At 29.2% G+C, this 23,714-nt stretch overlaps 1 protein-coding gene across 1 annotated transcript in view; it reads right to left on the minus strand.

The window, feature by feature from the left end:
* Positions 1 to 5,878, minus strand: part of LOC100204442 (palmitoyl-protein thioesterase 1) — an 18,340-nt gene extending 12,462 nt beyond the window's left edge. The window contains exons 1-4 of the mRNA XM_065812977.1: positions 5,720 to 5,878; positions 5,504 to 5,613; positions 3,756 to 3,883; positions 3,557 to 3,627 (exon numbers count right to left, since the gene is read on the minus strand). Coding sequence (XP_065669049.1) covers positions 3,557 to 3,627; positions 3,756 to 3,883; positions 5,504 to 5,613; positions 5,720 to 5,837 — 427 coding nt within the window. The 5' untranslated portion in view covers positions 5,838 to 5,878. The remainder of the gene's footprint in view (positions 1 to 3,556; positions 3,628 to 3,755; positions 3,884 to 5,503; positions 5,614 to 5,719) is intronic.
* Between the last annotated feature and the right edge of the window lie 17,836 nt (positions 5,879 to 23,714).

Consider the following 23,714-nt stretch of genomic DNA (forward strand, 5'->3'; position numbering starts at 1 on the left):
TTTTCAATTGGTTCAGCAAAATCTGGCTGAAGGATAAATCCAAAGCTTTTACAACTAAACTTTTGAATGCTTCAATTATATGAAGAACATTGGGAACCGAGTTTGTATCAACAAGTTGCTGGAGCACATTTCATTACCCTTGAACTGGCCCCCATGATACAGGCTCAGTTATATGTGAGGCAGCTGGCCACTTAACAGCTTCTATCCAAGCAGTTTTAAGTATCTTGAAAAGATAATTGACAACTCCTATAAGGAGATACAATTGCATTGGTGGGATTATTACCAAAATCAGGACATTGTCAGGCATACTGACGATTGGCTTTCGAATGACTTGCCAAACAACTTTGCATGAGCAACAATCCCACCAGATTGCTGAAAAGCCCAGTTTCTAGATTTAGCACAATGTGCAAGGGTGCATACTTGAGGGGGTTTGAAGACCTTAAATTTCATTTGCAATTTTTTTTTGCAAGCCAAAATTTGCTTAACACCATTTGCATTACCCTGTGACCAGATTTGTACAATGAGCTTCTGGCAAATCTTCTGATACTGCAACAAAAATTTGTCTCTTAACTCCAGTGTCTTTGCCATTCCTTTGATGCGATGAGCTGGTACCAACCCTTAATGCAGTATCAATAACGCTTAGACAAAACTTGAGAAAATCTTTACCACCATTAATTCCGAGCTTAACAAAATATCCACCAAAAATATACTTTCCGAAATCTTGTCTTTTTTTTTAAAGAGACAAGATTTCGGAAAATTTTCTTTGTAAAAATTATTTAAGTATATATATTTAGCTGGGGTATATATATTTAGCTGGAGTAATTGCAAGTGGGGGCTTACCAGATGCTTTAGCATGTTGAATAGTTTCTTCAGGGGATAATTCTTTATTGGAAATAACTTAAAACACAATTTCTTTGGCTGCTCTGGCATCTTTTGCTGCTAAAGATTAAAGATTTTCCCTTTATTTGACTTTATCTGAGAGCATTGGTGGGGCAAACCTTTTCCTAAAAGGCTGAGGCACATGCTGCAACGTACATTTGGTTTTTTCTCAATGGTGCTTAGCACTTCAAGAGGATGTTTCTTTTGCAGTTTTGAATGGCCAATTTGGCAGATTAGGCAATAACATATTGTATCTCTTGTTTTAAGTCTTCTTGGTATTGAATTGAAACTAAACAAAAGAGTAAACTTCTTTTCTATCTTGTTTCCTGGACAAAATTGTTTTACACTATTTGCAGAGTCCTTGTGGTACTCAAGAATCATTGATATTGATCTTTGTCTTGTAGAGATGGCATATTCAATCTGCTTCGGAAAAGTAAGCTGTCTTTAACATTTTTTCAAACAGAGCAAGCACACAAATTTTCGATTTTCGTTGTGAATCCTTGCTTGACTTGGCATTGTGGCAATTCACTAAATCCAACTTTACTAAAACAAACTATCCCATTAACAAAATTTAACCTGCATTTATATTGGATAACAACCCATTAACATACCTACAAATAATATTAACTACAAACAATTAAAATCAAAGAAATTATTACTTAAATCACAAGGAAATAATTCTTACATAATTCTTTCCTTTAAAGGAAATAATTATTTAAATTAATGCCACTTGTCATACTTATTGACAATTTAGATTTTATTTGATAACACATTCCTACAAAAGATTTTTACTTCAAAAGAATATTTTTACTTCAAAAGATTCTTTTCATAAAAGTTTCCTCTGACTGCCCCTTCAAACCTCTGACTGGCCCTCTAAACTTTTTATTTGTCAATTATTTTAGTTATCTTATATAAATTTTTTTTTTTTTTTTTTATGTAAGTATCTTTATAAAAGCTTTTCAACCATTTTTTAAAATTTTCTTGCATTTTGAAAGTAGTTTATACCTTAGAAAATGCTTATATTTTCATGCAATGCACAAACCAAGTCAGACCACACTTTAAATAGCAAAACAATATTTTGGTCTAAAAAATGAAAATGGTAGTTGTAGCAATAAAACAATATAACAAAAACTGTTGGTATTACATAGTAGAACATTCACTATTATTTAAGATTATTTTGTAAATAAAGACCAAAATTTTGAAAATAGTGACAGAATATCAGAATATTTGGTGACTTTTGAGGTATAAACAGCAAAAAACTAACATAATATAAACTAAAACTGCTATAAATCCTTAACAAAGAACCAATCCAGCTGAAATTTTATTCAGAGTTTGGTGCGGCCATGTACTACATTTGCACCAATTTTTTATTAAATTAAATAAAGTGGTTCTAACTTTACAGATTTTTTTATTGTCACACTATAAAGTCAAAATTTCACTTAATTTTATCATTCAAATTAAATTATTTTATGCAGACAAAATTAAAAGATTTCAAAATTTGCATCACAGGGTACCTTAGTGTGTACGGTATCATCCCATATAAGTAGCGATCATGGGTCAGCTAGGTTGACATTATCAGGACCCATGCTAACCAGATTCAGAGAGATTGCTCTCCAGAATTGTTGAAATAGGCATAACAGATGCTGTAGAAGAACAGGAAATCACTTTAGATACAGAAGCTTGAGTGACACAAATGTTAAACAATTGATCAACCTGTTTGTCGGCTATATCAGGTAGGATGTGATTAGTGGAATCAAGAGATGAGATTGATGAAAAGTTCTAAGCAAACAATTCAGCAATGTTCTTAGCAAACAATTCAAAAGCCATGCAAGAGGGGAGGAATAACAGATTTTCCTTATCATAGACACTGTTAAAGTTCTCCAAAAGTCTCTTGAGCCTAATTTTGGAGATGAAATGCGAGATTTTGTGACTTGAGAATAGTGAGTTCTGGCATTAGGAAAAATCTTTTTACAATGGTTTCTAGAAATCATAGATCATCTAGACCATATTTTAAAAAATCCAGAAAATTATTTGGGTAAATTACCCGGAAAATATCTGCAATATATTTTCCACTTAATTGTTATTCCAGCTGAATTGTTACTTTTTTTTTTTTCCAAACTTTTCTTAGCTTTATATGAGTGATGAGTAAAAAAACTTAAAAAAGAAGTATATTACAAAAATATACACCTAAACTTGTATGTATGGAAAACGTTTTGGATATTCAGAAAAACTAAAAGTTAAGAAAATATCTAGAATTCCAGAAAAAGATTATCCCTAAGATTAGTAATAGACGTCTACTTTCTCGAGAATTATTTTGGCAATAGATATGGAAGTAATTGTTACTATTGGAAATTACAGCAGCACAATCAGAGAAAATTGTCAAGAGGGAATAAAAGACTCCATGGCAGCCTAAATCCAAGAAGTTATGTCAGAAGCAAATTTGCCAGCAGGAAGACAAAAGATTTCTACCCAAGGGCCATCACAAAGAAAATCACAGAAAGAGTCTCAGTCAGCTTTAAGGTAGTTGTAAGGGGTTTGATGATAGGGGGATTCTGATGATGAAGCATAATAGTTCTAGAGAGATCAAACCATGATCATATATAGTCAGTGTCATGCATATTGTATCAAATGTTAAAACTTAGTAAAAAACTTAAAACAAAACTATGAGAGTAATAACCTTGATGTTGACCTCCAAAAGAAATCAAGTTTTTCATTGGTGGAAATGGGCATCTCTGAGCAACTGCTCGCCTATAAATTAAAAAATTAAAAATAAGTTATATAACTGTAAAATGATATAACTGTAAAACTTGTCAGCAAAATATAAAACAACCAATAAAAATAAAGACAAACAAAATATAGTAATTACAAAACCATACAAAAACTGCGCGCCCTGAGAAAATCCTAAAGCATTGTATCCATTTTTTAAGTTTGGGTCAGATAAAAGTTTTTGACAAACTTGTTCAACTTGAGTGTTTGAGTTTAAGAGAAAACCATTTTCAGTATCCTAAAAAATGCTATTCTTTTTTAAATAAATATTATATAATAAATATTTAAAATTAATATAACCAATAATACACATTGCTCATCATCATCATCATCATCATCATCATTACCATCATCATCATCATCATCATCATCATCATCATCATCATCATCATCATCATCATCATCATCATCATCATCATCATCATCATCATCATCATCATCATCATCATCATCATCATCATCATCATCGTAATCGTCGTCATCATTATTGAAACTAACTGCTAAGTATAAAAACTATTGATTTACTTGTTGAAAATATTTTTGAAAAAAAATGATACTCTTTTTAAGAAAATGAAATATCTGAACTAAATCATAAAAACTATCACTCTCACAATAAGTTTTTGGACTGCACTATTCTTGTCAGAATTCTATGGTGTCAAAAAAGAAACATTTATATCAGGAGAGGAAATGCACAGCCTTGCATTTGTTAGAAATACATCAGATCTTTACACAATAAAAGAAAGAAATTTATATCTTTACTTCAGTATAGTAAGAATTTAAGCAGATTCGAGACAAAATTTCTAAAATGTATTTAAATGTTTTTGATTCTTTAGACAAACATTTAAGCTCAAAAAAGCCTTATGATACTGGTGTAAAGGATCTATAATTTTGTCTGTGGTAGAAGTTGTTATTGAGCACAATGGAAACCTTAACATACTTCTGACTCCACTGAGGTTAAAAAATGATAAATATTCAGTGGCCTTTGATCTTGAATGTGGAATTCATTATTTGGTCTAAGTCACAATGGCAAACTTGCACACCTTTGAAGTAAGGGTGATTGCTCACTTTTGAATTCTTGACGAAATACCTTGATGAGCCTCCAGAAACATTGCTAAAATATACTATCCCAACTCCAGAGCTTCAAAGTTTTATTGGAATTATTTCAACATTTGTAAAGATTTTACTTTCTATACAGCCTAGGTTTGATTCATGGATAAAAATCAGGTTGCGAAGTTACCATGGAACTAGGTTAGATAGTAATAATGCACAAAGATTTTTAAACAACTTGGATAATTTAGAGATTAACTTAAGGAGCACAGCCTTAGTTGTAACTTGAATCAATTTAGACTTCGAAGATTCATTTTAAAACTTTCAACTTAATCTGCATGAGCTTTGAACACCAATTAAATGTAAGCTGGAAAGTCTATATACTTGTTTGTCATCTTTATCTTTCCTCCAACATTATAAATATAGTTTGGATGTGTATGCTGAACAAGCAGGCAAGAGTGCACACTGACACTAAATATGGAATAGATACAAATGATACTCAGCAATACAGCTAAAGAAAAATGTTGCCCAACTTAAAAAAAATAGTAATAAAAAAGAATAATTTATTTGGTTATGCTTAATTTTGTATTAAGTATTATAATTTTACTTTGTTAATTATTTTCTGAGCAAAGTAATAAAAATAATTTAATTACTTTGCTTAGAAAAACACTGTAACAAAACTTGTCCAAAAATAAGGAAGGCTCTGATATAAAAACCCCAATTTAATTGTGCTTTGAGGTAGAAAGAGTTAGTAAACATCCTATGACAATCTTCTTTATAGTTTATATATACAACTAATGAAATCACAAACCTCAATAATATTACTTCCAATCATTAATGAAAGTACATAAATGTTTGGAATCTTTGTTTCTATCATTTTCTTTATGCTTCCCATACTTAAAGGATTGCAACATGAATCACCTTGACACAAAAAGAAAATACTTCAACAGCTTTCATCTATCTTCAACTCAATATTAAATTTCCTAATACATCAAGATTACAAAAATATAAACAAAGAAATTTTTACCCATTCCGTGCCATATTACAACTGGAATAGTTTTGTTTGTAACCAAATTTGATGATATGGTGCATAATACACAAGCAAGAAAAATGTATACTATCAAGTATATATGCTTCATATCCATGAATCTATTGTAAATACTTTTTAAAGTTAATTATTATTATGTTATATTATTAGTTAATTATTATTATTATTATTATTATTATTATTATTACTATCATCATTATTGTTGTTATTATTATTATATTATTATTATTATTGTTGTTATTGTTATTATTATTATTATTATTATTATTATTATTGTTATTATTATCATTATTAATATTATTATTATTATTATTATTATTATTATTATTATTATTATTATTATTATTATTATTATTATTATTATTATGTTATACTATTATGAAAAAAAAATCTTTTTTATTAAATGTCAAAAGTATTTCTGATGTATATATATTAGGGTGGAGTGAATTTTAGTTTTTTTTTACAATTCGTTTAGCCTGGGTGTGCAAAAGTTGTCTATTCATTTCAGAAATACTCTGGAAAAATATCAATGCTCTTTTTTAATTATAATTTAAAAAAATCTTAAATAATAATATATATAATATATATATATATATATATATATATATATATATATATATATATATATATATATATATATATACATATATATATATATATATATATATATATATATATAATATATATATATATATATATTATATATATATATATATATATATATATACATATATATATATATATATATATATACATATATATATATATGTGTATATATATATATATATATATATATATATATATATATATATATATATATATATATATATTATATATATATATATATATATATATATATATATATACATATATATATATATATATATATATACATATATATATATATGTGTATATATATATATATATATATATATATATATATATATATATATATATATATATATATATGTATATATATATATATATATATATATATATTTATATATATATATATATATATAGGTACGTGTAAATCGCGATTTACGGAACCGATTTTTATGCTAAAATTTTGGTTCTCGTTTTTTTAACTCTTTTTTAGGCAGCGTGAGGCAGACGTAGTTTTGTGGAGTTTTTTTCTAGAAACATATATACACATAGATACTTTTTGGAAAGAAGAAAAGCTAATCTTGATATTTTAAAGACTTTTATTACGGTTACTAAAGTTTTTTATGTGATATTTTGCTCTTGAATATTAGGTTGATGTTTTCTTATGAATTTGTGGTCGAAGAAATGTAGAGTCCGCTTTTTTTATTATTAAAATAGTTTATTTCATGCATTTTCTATGTACATGCCGAATTTCAGCGAAAAATAATTATAAGCAATTAGTTTAATTAGTGTTATACCAAGTGTACCACTTTTTTCAGGTAGCCTTAGGCAAACGGTTTTTTGAGGTGGTTTTCTTTAGAAACATACATAAACCTTGACAACTTTTGAAAAGAAGAAGGGTTTGGCTTAATTTTTATATAACTATTATGTATCGCTACCATACTTTTATATGGAGTATTTTGCTGAGAATTTTGCATGAAAATTTGGTTGATGTTGTCTAGTGGATTTGTAGTCGAAGAATTATAGAGTCCGCTTTTTTTATTGTTAAAATAGTTTGCTTCATGCATTTTCTATGAACATGCCAAATTTCAACGAAAAATAATTATAAGCAATTAGTCTAACTGGTGTTGGACTTTAGGTACCTTATTTCGGTTTTTCTGTTGTTGTTGTTTTTTTGGTAAGCGAAATCCGGGTGGGGCCGAAATCCAGATAAGGGGGCGATTCAAATAAAAATCTTATTTTGAATTATTTTGATTTATATTATTAGATTTAATTTAATATGGACAATATTAACAAAAATATTCTTGCTGCACTAACAGATAGTAAGTTCAATTTTTTTTATTCATAATAATAGTATTAATGACTATTTTCAAATCCATAAATAATGATTAATGTAAAACCTTATTTAATTTTTATTTAACATAAAAAAAGATTAATGTTTCAGTAGCAAAAGTTTTAATATTTTAAAAACACTAACATTTAATTTTTTAAAAACACTAAGAAGTTTTTTGTTAAGATTAAACTAATGAAGTATGTAATATACTTATTTATATGTGGTTTATTATAAAACATATCATTGTTATTGTCTTTTATAATGTATGGATTATATACTTCTTTATGATAAAATTTATCTGTGATAAAGTTTATCTGTGATGAGGTTTATCTGTGACTTCTTTATGATAAAGTTTATCAGATAAAGTTTATCTTTGTATTAGTGTTTAAATCATTATACAAGCATGTCTAATATTTATTTCTTGTTTAGATCCTACCCAGCTTTTTGCAGATTTTTTAAGATTTCGTAAGTATAAGTCACATAAATTTTGGGTTTATTCATTACAAAAATATTTACATAATCACAAAGAGAAAATAGTAAACAATAAGTAAATGTTAATAAACATTTATAATATCTTCCTATATAAAGAAACACTTAAAAAACATAAGGTAATGTTTTTTACTTATTGTATACTATCTTTATCTGTGTTTGTTGTTTGTTAATAAGTTTATAACCATGTTGCTTATAAATATATTATCTTTATATTTTTTATAGTTATATTTTCATTGTTTATTTTCATTTTGTTAGTATAGTTGTTGCACCTCAATTTTAATTAATTTCAAATGATATTGTGTACAATTTTTAATTTAATTTTAGTTGAATCTACACAGCCTACCACTGGTAAGATTGTATAATTTTGTATATGTTAATGACCAATTTCAAAGTCATTATTTGCAATATCTATTTTTTATTACAAATTTTGAATTTTAGTTACATCTTCGTCTTCACCAAATGGTAAGTTTAACCGATTATTACATTTTAATATGTGTGTACATATTTTCGAGGGTTACAATATAAATTTTTTATTAAATAATTTTCAACCTTTACATTCTTTACAAGTTCCTTCTACATCTTCTATAAGTGGTATGTTTACAAATTTTTACTTTTAAATATGTTTATATATATATCTTGGCAATTAAAGTATTTATTTTTAATTACAACTTTGATAACCTTTAGTTAGCTACAATCTTTAGCAGCTACAACGGCTAGTAAGTTAATAAACTATTATTTGCAAACATGTACACACCTTTTTTATCAATTGCAAATTTTTATAAAAACTTTTTTTATCTTTAGTTACATGTGCACAGTCTTCTGCTGGTAAATTTATGATTTAGAAATGTTTCTGAATGATTATTGAATTTATGTTTCTACTTATTTACAATATTTAATACATTAGTATTGTGTTATCCCTCAAAGTGCAGTAGACTGAAGTTATTACTATTATTAACATTTTTTAAGCTATCATTGATTAATACGTTGTTCATATTATTTATTCAGCCTATCACTTTCACAATTAATTTTTTTATATTAAATTTTACATAATGCTATTAAGTACTAATCTACTACCATTTCTAAGTTTAAAAGATATTATTTGCAAACATGTAAGTTTTGTAGCTTGCAAATATGGTACAGCAAGTTTTGTAGCTTGCAAAAAGAGTACCGCAAGTTTTGTAGCTTGCAAATATGGTACAGCAAGTTTTGTAGCTTGCAAAAAGAGTACCGCAAGTTTTGTAGCTTGCAAATATGGTACAGCAAGTTTTGTAGCTTGCAAAAAGAGTACCGCAAGTTTTGTAGCTTGCAAATATGGTACAGCAAGTTTTGTAGCTTGCAAAAAGAGTACTGCAAGTTTTGTAGCTTGCAAAAAGAGTACTGCAAGTACTCTTTTTGCAAGCTACAAAACTTGCTGTATAATATTTTTGATAGACGGCTCTGGCTTACCTTCACGTGGTGTCTATTGTTAAAAATGATTTATTTAGTTTCTATATTGGAATTTTAAATAATATCATTTACTAAAAGCCAAGACATAAATTTATTATATTTTGTACATTAAAAATTTATATTTTGTACTTTAAAAATATTATTTTTAAAATTAGTTTTATCTTTGGTTTATTTTTAGGGTGGATACTCCAACTTTCATCTTGTAATGTGGTAAAGATTGTAATGTGGTAAAGATTGTAATGTGGTAAAGATTTGTAAAGTTATGTCTCTCTTTTTAAATAAACACATTTAAAAACATTTATAAAATTTTTATTGACATTTTTTTCAAGTTTGAATAAGAAGGGAGGGGGGGAAATATGGGGGGGGGGAGGGTGTTGAGCGTGGCACACGCCCCTTCCCTAACTAACATATTAAAATAATTTAAATACTTATTTCTCTTTTTCCACCAAACTCAATTTATAGCCTTTTTTCAAATAATTAAAAAACTTTTTTTTTAGGTTGAAGGCTGGGCAGGAAGGGGCGTCGGACATGGCACATGTCCCGCCCCTAATGTCAATTTATACACCACTTGCATATGCTGTAAAGTAAGAAAATATAATTTAAACTTTTTTAACACAAATTATATTCAGTGTTTTTTAGGTTAAAGTATTTATAAGAATGTCACATTTCACTTGGCGGGTGTTAAAACGTGACAAAGACATCCACCCTTTAATCTAAAATAGACCTCTAATATTTGAAAATGGAATGGAAGCAAATTAGAACAACTTTTTGTGTTTAAAGATAACATATTTTATCAGGAAAACACTCTTTCGTGTGAAAAACTTGTATTTTTTTAAAGGTATGATGGTGTTCCGTACCCCCTCTGGCCCTCTAGACACCCTTTTTATCTAGAGAGTTATATGAAATTGTAGCCTACTCTTACATCTATCTTTTGATACCAAGATATAGGCTTTTGGATAAGATTTGACAAAGTTATAACAATTTAAGTGAAAAAAAAAAAAATTTTGGAACCAGTTTCTTCAATAAATCCATATATCGAAAATTTGCTACTAAAAACGTCATAACTTTTGTTTAAATTGCTCGTTTTTAATAATTTTTTCACCTTTAAAATACTGTACTGAAGGGCTTTCTAATGATATATAACATTCTAGGATATGCTCAATCTAAAAAAATCAGTCCACATACCTATATATATATATATATTTATATATATATATATATATTTATATATAATACATATAATATCTGTATATATATATATATATATATATAGGGTTACCAACTGGACTCTGTCTGAAAAGAGTACATTTGAGGGTCAACGACACATGTTTTGAATTAGGGGGGTAGGGGTAATTGTAAATTTCTAAAAATAGGGCACTACATCTTGAAATTTTTACTTAAAAAAAAACTCGAAAAAAAAAGCTTAAAAAAACAAAAAAAAATTCATTTGTATTGTATATCAATCGTAAATTGCTACGCGCATTCATTTAAGTTCTTTTATATTTACGAAATATGAATATTTTAAAAATCTAAGGCGACCCTACAAACGCGTTAGGCGCGTACTGTAAGCGTTTGACGGTAGTTTTGCGCGTTTGGGGTTAGTACGCGTTTATATATTAAGAAAAAGAAACAAAAATTCTTTCAAAAAATATTAATATTATATAAAAGACTTTTAATTAACGAATTTTCTAAAATATAGTTAAAAAATAAAATGAATAAAATTCCAATATACTTAACTATAACACACGAAACTAAATGAATTTAATTGCCGTAAAGATATTAAAAAAAAATTTTTTTCATTCCCATTAGAGAAGAAAAAAAAATTACTTCGAAAGATTTTTTAACTACAACAAAGAAAATGCGCTCGCTTTAAGCAAATTTTGTTTGCCTTGTAATGTCTTTTTTCCCTAATTATTGTAAATAAAGCTTTGCGATTTATTTTGATAAGAAGTTTATAAAAATAAGTGTTCATAAAAAAGTAATTTAAGGTTTCTACAACTATTTTTCATCAAATTCAAAAAATGAATAGAAAGAAGAGAAGGTTAAACACGTTTAATGATAATTTAAAGAAAATGTTTTCTTTCTTAACGCAGATCAAAGATTAGCTCCTCAAATGTACTATATATCAAAGCCTATTTGATATTAGTAGTCGTGGACGGCTGCAATTGAAGATCATTGCAAATCTATCAAATAAAAAATGGCATTGGATGCTTCTATATCGTCAAACAAAATCACAAAGTTGATGAAGCTTTGGTCAAAATGAAAAAATACTAGCCATTCAAGAGGAAACAACTGCATTCCACACAATCAAACACAACCACAGCTTTAGAAGTGCTGATTGTACATCAAAACAAATTAGGAAATTTTATAATCCAAGATTTGCTTGTGCGCGAACAAATATGAAAGCAATAATTGTAAACCTGTTCAATAAATATTGTGAAACTAACTCAGAAAATGCTTTATTAAAAGCATCATATGTGTCAATTCTTTCTGATGCATCAAGCCACAAGGACGTTAAAATGGATCCAATTTTGGCTCGTTATTTTGATATTAAAGAGGGAGTGCAAATTCAGCTGATTAACATGGTTTGTGTAAATGGAAAATCATCAAATATTTTATCAGAAGTTATCTTTAAATGCATTAGAGCTAACAATATTTCTTCAAAAGTTTTGGCTATTTCTTCAGACAACACCAATACCAATTTTGGAGGTTTAAAACGAAACGGTAATAACAATATTCACAAAAAGTTAATCATTAAGCTAATCGCAAATCTAACATAACAGTCAAAAGAATGGCTCACGAAAAGTATTACGCCAGGTACATTAGACCGACTGTATAAAGTGGAGGAGGCTCGATAGGAATCTGGTCATGCTTCAATTACAAAGGTGTTGGTATGTACCAAACATACACCGGAAGAATCAACTCCAGAATATACATAGAAGTACTGGAAAACAATCTAATTCCATCAATTGACCTGCTTATGCTCAATGATAAACCATGGAAACTTCAACAAGATGGCGCTATTACACATACTACATACTATACAAAGGAGTGGTTTGACGATAATAATATCAAGACAATACCGTGGCCTCCATACTCACCAGATTTGAATCCGATTGAAAACATTTGGGCTTGGATTAACCGTGAATTGGCAAAGGTTCAAATTTCCACATTTGGCCAGCTGAAGGACGTCCTTAAGGAGATCTTCAGCTGGCCAAGGTCAAAGGGTCCCAGAAGCGATGTGCAAAAATCTTGTTGAGTCTATGCCTAGAAGAGTTCTTAGTTGTATTAAAGCAAAAGACAGATACACAAAATATTGATTGGTTCATAAATTACGCCTCCTAATGTATCGTACGTCTAAATTTATGAATAGTTTTTTTTGTCTTATTTAATACCATGTAGTTGTACCTAATTATTACTTAGTATTTGCATTTTTTTTTTGTAAACTTTTTTTAAATTTTGTATGTATTTATCTAATAAATAGAAGAAAAAAACTAAACCGAAATCTTTTTTTGTTATTGCTTTATCGTTAAAAAACTAAAAATTTCTATTCTCAAATATGAGTGCGTATAAATTTATGAAAACTACTGTATATATATATATATATACATATATATATATATATATATATATATATATATATATATATATATATATATATATATATAAATATATAAAATATGTTAGTATATTCTACAAATAGAGTGCTCAATGTTCTTAAAGAACAGAGCAATAATAAATTAGTAAAAACACTTATCTAATTTTTCTTTCTTCCACACAGTGTTTCTCCATCAGTAGGTTCATCAGGAAGAATTCTTCCTGATGAACCTACTGATGAAGAAACACTGATATATATATATATGTATATTTATATATATATATATATATTATATATATATATATATATATATATATATATATATATATCATTTTTGGATAGTTTTTTTTTTGTAGTTACAACCGCTTTTTATTGAATTAACTTTTCTTAAAAACTTCGTTGTTGATTAGACATCAAATTTATATTTCTTGCGCTCTCGTCAGAGGAGGCTTTTTAAGCATTGGGAATATGTAGATTCATACGCAAAAAATACTCCAATTACAATAACATCCACTTTATTCTCAAAAATCTCCCTTATACAAAATTAACAGTTTTTTATATACATATTCTATTTTCCCAGAAAACCCTCGAAAACTCTACAATGAAAACGGCTAAGTGTATAAATAATTGTCATTGGTTAAAATTATGACGTGACGCATTTGAAGTTTCTGGCGATTTCGCCACGTAAACATAACAGAATATTAAGTGAAGTAATAAAAGAAAAAAGATTGCTGCCCCATGCCAAACCATCAGTCGATGTAGCAGCATTTCTTAGTAGCAGCAGGCTATATGATAGTCGATGTAGCAACACTCCCTTGTAGCAGCAGGCTATAGTATCGTTGATATAGCAGCACTCCTTTGTAGCAGCAGGCTATAAGATAGTCGATGTATGTACTGAAGCCAATAAATATTCCTTAATAATAATCTTTATATTAAAAAGCCACCACTTTGAGCAAGTTTCCACACGAGAGCGCAACAAGGGAAAAAATAAAATTATTTTAGGCCGCGTAACTGTAGAATTACCAACTTACTTTCTAAGTGCGTGCCAAATTATATGGAAAAAAATTATCTAGCAGACACCTAATTTTTTGTAGCAGAATATGTACCTAAATTAAAATATTGTAAATAAAGCAAAATATTGCGCTTCTAGTAACAAAGTTCCTTAACAATATATATATATATATATATATATATATATATATATATATATATATATATATATATATATATATATATATATATATATATATATATATATATATATATTTATATACAGAGCCGTCACCGCCAGGAGACCAGGGGGGCCTAGGCCCTCCAATAATTTTATAAAAAAATATTTTTTTAATAAGAAACCTATTGTAAAATATATAGAATGACTTTATTTCTATAGCATTTATTTTCTTGAGATAAACTTAAAATCTGAGAAAACCTTACATTTTCTCGATACTGCATTTTATTGCAAAAAATGAAGTATTTATTGTAATGCACGCGAGGTTTTTATACATCACAGTTCGATTGCCAAATCGAATAATGTTACTATCAACATTTTTTTCGAATTATTATCAGCATTCTATTATTAAAACTAATTTTAAAAGGTTTGTTTTAGTTATTACAAGTTATTATTTTCAATATATATATATATATATATATATATATATATATATATATATATATATATATATATATATATATATATATATATATATATATATATATATATATATATTATCATATAATAGAAACTAAAGATATATTGAACTAATTTTTTATTTATTTGCGTGAAAAGTTTTTGTTAAACAAATCTTGCATTAGTCATCTGACTTTGACTAGTTCTTTCTCCGTTCAAGTTTAAATATATATGTTTCAAATCTGCTGATCGTGCTGTTTGCAGGTTCAATATCGTGTTGAAACCGCCACCATTGAATATTCGTTCCGATAAAAAGGCATGTCTACTGATTGAAACAAGCAGTTCTTCAATCAACAAGGTATGTTGGTTGATTCGGCCTGAACAAATATTGAAAGCATTATGTATAAATGAAAGTAGCCCCAAACACAAACACGCCTCGAGTAATTCTTTTGCTGTTTCGAGACCTCGGAACAGAAAGCAATTACTATACTTTTCAGATTAAAATTTTTTTACAAAAGTGGAAGCAAGTAATTTTTAGTGATGAATGTAACAAAGTTACATTCATCAATAATTGGAAAAGTGGAAGCAATTACTTGCTTCCACTTTTCCAAAGATCACGTAATTCTATACTTACACCACATTTGATTTTTGTCAAAATTGGTTTTGCAACAGCTACTTTCCAACAGTTTTTTGGATGTCTTAACTAAACCTTCGTTGGATGGCTTAACTAAACCTTCGATCGGCTCTTATTTGATAGAAATAAACAACTGTTTTCGAGAGCTGAGCATTTTTGAAAATGCTACCGCAACCTTCCACTTCATTGGCAACTAGAAACCGCTACCGCTCATGGGCTACATTTTCAAACTTCGAATTTAAACTTTGAAAAATGAGCGGCAGCAGTTACTGTTGGTTAATTAAACATCTAGTATATTTTCAAATTTTCTGTTAATTAGTTAGACATCTAGTATATCATTGTATAGAATGATATATCATATCAAGGACTTATAAATAAACGTACGTTAAACGCATTGCTTTGATCTTTGATCTTTGCGTTTAACGCAAAGATCAAAGGCACCGCAAAAACTGAAATTCTATGGGTTATAATTTTTAGCGTCACTTTTTAAAATGAATTTAGAAAATAAACCAACATTTAGCCAATATTTTCAATAAGTTAACTTTTTTCGGTAGACGTTTTATTACACGTAAAATAAAAACTTTTGGGAAATAAAAATGCATTTTATGTAACTAAGAATGTCTCATGTGTTTGAAGATATTTTCATTGATATGCAACCTTTGTTTAATAATAACTTATTTGTAAAAAAAAAGCCCTAAAAAATGCTACAGTATCATTATCATTATACATGATACATTATACATAACCATTGCTCTATACATTAGAGATAGAGAGGTATTACTATTAAATCTTGAAAAGTTTTATTGTTATGAGACAAATTGCTTGCGCCCCTTCTCTTCATAGCCCCCTTACTCCCTTTCTCAGTTGAAAAAAGTTCTCTACGGCCATATATACATATATTCAATATCAAAATTATGAACAGCATCATTCGACAAAATTAGGGCAACTATCACAACTTAATGTGTGTGTATATATATATATATATATATATATATATATATATATATATATATATATATATATATATATATATATATATATATATATATATATATATATATATATATATATATATTCCATCCAAGTGCACTAGCATATATATATATATATATATATATATATATATATATATATATATATATATATATATATATATATATATATTATATATATATATATATATATATATATATATATATATATATATATATATATATATATATATATATATATATATATATATATATACACACACACACACATTAGGTCGTGACAGTTGCCCTAATTTTTAGAATGATGCTGTTCATAATTTTGATATTGAATTTAGGCATAAAAATAACATATACAAAGTTTTTTGAAGATTCATTCATCGGCAAATTGAAAATACAAAATTTAGCCCAAAAATCTTCTTTTTTTAATCGTGTTACAATCACATGTTATCGTGGAGCTTAGAATTTCTTTTACTAAATACAGCCATTTAGAGTATAAGATAATAAGAAAATAAAGTTTTTTCACAGAGTGTAGAATGGTATAATAGTGCCAAATGAAATTACTTGTTTTCCAAGATTAGAAACCATGAGTTCCCTTTTTGTGTTCAAAATGGTTTTTGCTGGTTTAGAATCCGTTGTCTATAAAACTCTACTACTTGGAGAACATCTTGAAAGTGTTTCTCATCCTTAGTTACACCTAGGAAGTCATGGAACAACTTCACACCACGCTCTGCTGCCTCATTTACCACATAAAGTTTGTTGACAACCAATTTTATGTTTTGATAGTCTTCCTTATTAATCCAATCATGTGCTGAAATATGAAAGAATATTTAGGGGCATTCTAAAAATGCTAAAATATCCAAATGAATCTGGCCCACATAAGTCAACTAGAGAAGTATTCTATGGAAGAAGGAAAATTGGGCTTTCCATATCACCTGAAGTTTGGTCCAACTCTATTTACGACAGAAGTGTTTTCAAAGGCAAGAATGGAATTATTCATTTCCTCTTTGGTTTCTACTTCTATCATAGATTAGAACAGAGTTAATAGAATCTACTACTCAGATAAGTACCAAATGTGCTGACTAAATGCAATGCGAGCATTTTTAACTAGAGCTGAGTCATGTTTCGCAAATTTTGCCAAATTTTCTACTAAAATCAAGTCATTTACTGGTACGCTAGTTGGTACAGGACAAACAAGCTACCACTGCACATAAACTGAAGCTGTGAACACAACAAATCGTTCCAACCTTTTTATTTGGTTGCTAGTAACAATGTTAGCTTTTGGAAAATGTTTTTTGATCTATCTAGACAGATGCACAACCTTCAGAGAATAAAGCAGTTTACTCATCCACCTTGCTTTGTGAGGGGCATTAGGATAGAGCATCTTGAAGTTCTTTGGTTCAAATCCCTTTGAACCAAAGAATTTCAAGAAATTCCTTTTGTACCAACGAGCCTTGTTCCATCAGCTCCAGAAACAAGAATTGGCAATCAGTCATCCATTCCTTTGGAATCAAGAGTGTCCATAAGTTTTCCATCCAAGTGCACTAGCATTTTTGGCAATGTCATCCAATTTTCTTTGCTCTTTAAACTTATTTCAGATGCAGTTTCGGTTTTATACCGGTTGGCTATCCGTTTAGTCCATTTAGACATAGCTTTTAAGGGTCATCCACTCATGATGCTATAAGGGAGTAAACAATGGCACTAAGTTGAGTTGATGAAATGTTGATACGGATACTGCATGAAACAAGGTCAGGATTTTTCAATATGTCATAGAGAACAAAGATATCTATGCCACAATTAACTACTTTTCTGTGTTCTGTGTTAACTACCTTTCCTATTTAAAGTTTGTCATTTCAAAAGTACGTTTACATTTGAGTTCATTCTTCTCGTTCAAGATAATTTTATATTCTTTCTACTCGCTTTTTTGTCTTTTCTGTGACTACCTTGTCCTACCCAGAATACGTAGCTACTTTATCACACAACATGCTTTTCATAAATTTAATTTTTCAAAATTGTTCAACTTTATTTATGAGCAGCCGTGGTGCAGTGGTAGCGCACTTGCCTCAAAAACCGTGGTTCAAACCCTGGATCCGTGGTTCAAACCCTAGCTCTGGGCAAATCTTGCGACATCAATTAAGAAGGAGGCGTGAACTTCCAATGAAATGCTCATCCGCGGTGCTCTGTGATAAGACCGTAAGGACTTCTTGGGGCACCTAAATAAAATTTTAGACATAGCTTTTAATAATATATATATATATATATATATATATATATATATATATATATATATATATATATATATATATATATATATATATATATATATATGTATATACACACACACACATATATATATACTTCCTCAAAAATATCAGTATATATTTCTAAAAAGAGTTGTTACAACTCATGGTCATTTAAAAATAGTAATAAACTAATCTGATGTAAACATCTAATATTAATGACATTAGTATATAATAATAGATAAAAATGATAATAGTAATAATAACAGTATTAATAGTTATTGTATTATACAAAATTGAATATAATTTTTTTTTTCTTTTTTAATTAAAGTAATTTTACTTTCAATAAAAAGTTTTTACAAAAAGTCCACATAATCTATACAAAATTATTATACATAAATTTTACATAATTATACAGTCGTCCCCCGGTTAACGAACCCCCCTGTTAGCGAACTTTCGGTTAACGAACCGAAAGTTTGCCCAAAATCCTCCCCCGGTTAACGAACCGGAACTCGGTTAACGAACCGGGACCGCCAAATGGCGTGCACACGCGCGTGAAGGTCGGGCGCGCCGTCCAGCATTTCCCCCTCAGTTTTGTGAGTGTCATGGAAGCCTGGGAGGTGAATGGTTGTGCTGGGTGTGCTTTTGTTGTTTCATTTTTTTCTTTTCTTGTTTCACTAATATTTTTCAGGCATTTTTGTGCTTTTTTCTAGGTTTTTTTCCCACTTGCGATTTTTTCGATTTTGCGATTTTTCAAAATGTCGAACCCTGCGAAAAAAAGCAGAAAAGTTTTCACTCTTGAAGAGAAAAAGACAATCATTCAAAGAGTGCAAAAAGGTGAAAAGCAAAGTGACCTGGCTAAGGAGTTTGGTGTGAATAAATCAACCATTGGCATCATAAAAATTTGGTAAAAATTTGACAAGCAATTTTCTTGTTGAATTTTTATTTTTTGATAAGCAATGTTCATGTTCAATTTTTAGTTTTTTTTAAAACTTTGACAAGCAATTTTCATGCACAATTTCAATTTGTTTCAATTTTTAAAAGTGCATAAATCTCAGGTTTCAATCATTTCACCTTTGCCTATTTTATTTATCAAGTTGGACAATTTTTTGAATTTTTTCCCCCATTATTTCGGCAAAATCCACCAATTAAAAATTTTTTAATGGCGGCCTATGGGAAAACGCGTTTCGGTTAACGAACTTTTCGGATAACGAACTAGTTCGTACTCCGAATTAAGTTCGTTAACCGGGGGACGACTGTACATAATTAAAAGAAAAAAACATAATCTAAATAACACATAAATAAGTAAACTTTAAAGAGGACCAGATGCAACAAAAAACAAATTTAAAGAAAATTAAGTTTTATAAAAAAAATTAAATGGTTTCATCCACAATTCAAATATATTGGATAAAAATGGTAAAAAAAAATGAAAACTTTGAAAGCTCGGAGCTACCACAAAAATTGCACAACCTTCATGAAACTTCATAGGGATGCTTTTTAGACCAATCTGCATTATTGATTTGCTTTCATGCAAAACATGATAACTGACAAGAAAGCATCTTATTTAGGAATTGACAAAGTCCATGCCAAAGTTGTTGAAAAAAGGCAGAAAAGAACCTATGATGAAGTTTTTCCCAAAAGAGACCATTCGGCAATGTTCAAAGAAACTGTTAAGTTTTAGTTAACCAGCAGTTCTTATAATGAATCGGTTGGGGGGACTGCTGGACTTATCTCAGCATGCTCTGAAATTGTAAGGCGACACAAAATATAAATTAAATCTGGTAAACACATATTTGTTCCACATGATAATAACATAAGAAACACTAAGATGAATTCATTCATACATTTGACATCTGTCTGCCGAGGAGACGTTTCAAAAATAAATCTAAGTTCCAGTTCACCCCATCAGTATTGAGAATCAGTACTGTCTCATATCAGCAAACAAATAAAAGACAAATGGAATCCGTCTCCAAAAACGGTGGTACATTAGGACGGAAAACTGATGGCTAACCTGGACTCCAAAGACACCGATCATCGTCTTCCTGTTTCAGTATCCAGAGTCAATAAAACTAAAATTCTTGGCGAACTACCCCTTCCAAATTCAACCACAAAAGCTGATCTAAAACATGGTAAAGTTGTCTCTTGAAATGCAACAAAAACATCATAGGCAAGGTCTTTGACATAACATCCTCAAATACAGGGTAGGCTTTAACAAAGCAATTATTTATTAAATTTTTTGATATGTTAATAGTTTATTCAATTTCAAATTAACAAATCATTTATGCACAAACGCTAGGATTTCAAATACTGTGGAGGTTTTAAATAATGAACTAAGGCGATTAGGAACAGCTTTATTAAAGTGTTAATTAATTCATCCTTTACAACACAGGTCAGCATGCTGCAGCATGTGTCTGCCTGGAGAGAGAATAAGACCGTCCCTTGTTGTGATATGCATGCCGCAGGTATGTAAGAGAATTCATGCTAAGCGACTGTTGAGATCCATTAAATATAGAGGCTTCATCTGGTCCAAATATTCAACTTTTTACAAGATAAATCTAATGCTTTTACAATATCTTTGAACAAAAAGATTTTCCTAATTGATTAAGTAGAATTAAGTGGTTTTAACTAACAAAATGATTTTAAATTGTTGCAGATTCAAGAACCATTACTTGCAATTTCCACCAGTTAATAAAGCAAACTTTTACTATCCTGAACTTCCTAGAGCAACTGAGAAGGAACAAGAAAGCTTAAGAATTGTTTCCGTGAATTCATAGCGCTAGGTTTTACTTGAGGGTATTACCTAGAACTTATTGAACTCAGCCTGTTATTAGTTACAAAAGGATCAGAACCTCAGAAGTTTAGCATGAAACACCCTGGAGCTTGCACATAGCAAGATAGATATGAAAATAGTCCTATTGTCCGGAAAGATTATTGAGCAGTTTCCCAATTCAGAAGTTGCAACCAAAAATTAAATCAAGAAATTAAAACGTTTTTGTATGTTTGCTGTAAGTATCTACGTGCAACGGTGGAATAAATATCCCCTTGCAGCTGATAATTTTAGTCAAGAAACTTAAACAGTTTGCATACCATGATTCTATAATTGCTGACAAGGGAATAAAAGCTTTTAGCAGACATAGTTGGTATATGAATGAAGAAATTGTTCCATTGACTTTTTCTCACAAATGGTATCTGACGAAGACAAAGAGAATATGAGGCTGCAGCTCCTCCAATTTGAAAGTGCTGGAAGTACTACAGATTGTGTAGGAACATCCTTCGGAAAGCCTATTCTTAAGCCAATTTCAGAGAAGATAAAGTTACTGAGTGATTTGATTCGCCCTTGATCAATGAGGTTTTTCAATATTGTGAATGTTCCCTATGAGTTTTTCAAACCCCAGCCCATAAATGGACAAAAATGGATGACTTTCTTGAAATAAAGACTATCGTCCGTGGAGTAAAATAAGCAAAAATTTAGGTGTTTACATTTCAAAGATTTAAAATGGGAAAGATAAGTAAAAATGCTGCTATAAAAGTTAATAGTATGCTTAAAATATTAAATAACACTTTTAAGTACAAAGATAAATATCTCGTGGAGTTGCTTTCTTGCATGTAGTTTAAACCGCATTTGGAGTCTGCAATTCAAGCTTGGGATCCTTATTACTTAAAAGACAGCAAAGAACTCAAAAAAGTTGAAAGAAGAGCCTCAAAAAAAATCCCAGAAATTGGGCATCTCGGATATAATCAAAGGTTAAAAAGTTTAGACTTGACAACTTTCAAAGTTCGGAAACTAAGAAGTGACCTTACCAACAGTATAAACTATACAAATGTATCGAATCTATTTATATAAAGTAAGTTCAAACACAAACGCATTTGAATAATAATTTAGGCCCAGCCTCCAGTATTAGAAGTTACTCGGTGTAGTTAAGGCATTTTACAAATTATTTGAATTCTTTTATTTGGAATTAGCATGGTTTTATCAGCGTATTATGTCCAAACAAGAACTTAGATAGTATAACTTTTTTTTGCTTCGTTTTTTTTTAACATTTAAAGAAACTTTTCTTTTTTGTATATAATTTTCAAAACCTTTTTACTAACGGATGATGCGGAAGTTATCGGACAAAATAAAAACGTCAATAACTTATTTATAAATAAAAAACAAACTACTATTATATTTTTAAATAAAGCATTTATCTTTTAATAAAAATATATTATTTTTTATATGAAAAAACACCACCATCTGCAATTGATCTCAGTTTTGCTCTGACGCCTTTCATATGCGACTGTAAAAAGTTTAAATCAATTTCTTGTAGTTTTAGTTTAATGCGATCAATCAAAACTTGCTCTGTTGAAGCTTGCCAATCTTCCTCGTAAACCTTCTGTGCCAAACGTCCCCAAAAATTTTCAATTGGTCGTGCTTGAGGCACATTTGGGGGATTGGATTCTTTATCAACGTAATAGACATATTGGTCCATCCAATTTAGAGAGTCTTTAGAATAATGAGAACTTGCTAAATCTGGCCAAAATAAATAGTTAAAGTCTCCATGATACTTGTGAATAAATGGAAGAAGTCGTTTTTCTAAACATTCATTAATATAGATTGATGAATTGATCGCTACAGCCTTGGAAGTGCGAAACAATGGCTCGGACATACTACGGTCAGATATGGCTATCCACATTAATATCTTTTTGGAAATTTCTCTTTTCCTATAAAACGAACTCTTTCTGGGCATGTCATTTTGTTGTTTGTGTAGTATCCAGAATTTCCAGGCATGTTGTCCCCTGCAAAACCAAAGTATTTTTCGTCATCGATGACTAGAAGCGATTTTGATTTACACCGAATTTAATACCTATTTTTCTCTGACTGACCCCTTTTCGATTGTTGACAAGTCTCGTTACTTCGGCTTTCTTTTCTCTAGTCCAGGATGTCGGACGACCAGGGTGCTTTCTATCAGAAAACGATCGAACAGTTTCAAGTCTTTTTAGGTTATCATACATTGTTCTTCGAGCAAATC

This window comes from Hydra vulgaris, chromosome 12 (genome assembly GCF_038396675.1).
Source record: "Hydra vulgaris chromosome 12, alternate assembly HydraT2T_AEP".
Lineage (NCBI taxonomy): Eukaryota > Metazoa > Cnidaria > Hydrozoa > Anthoathecata > Hydridae > Hydra > Hydra vulgaris.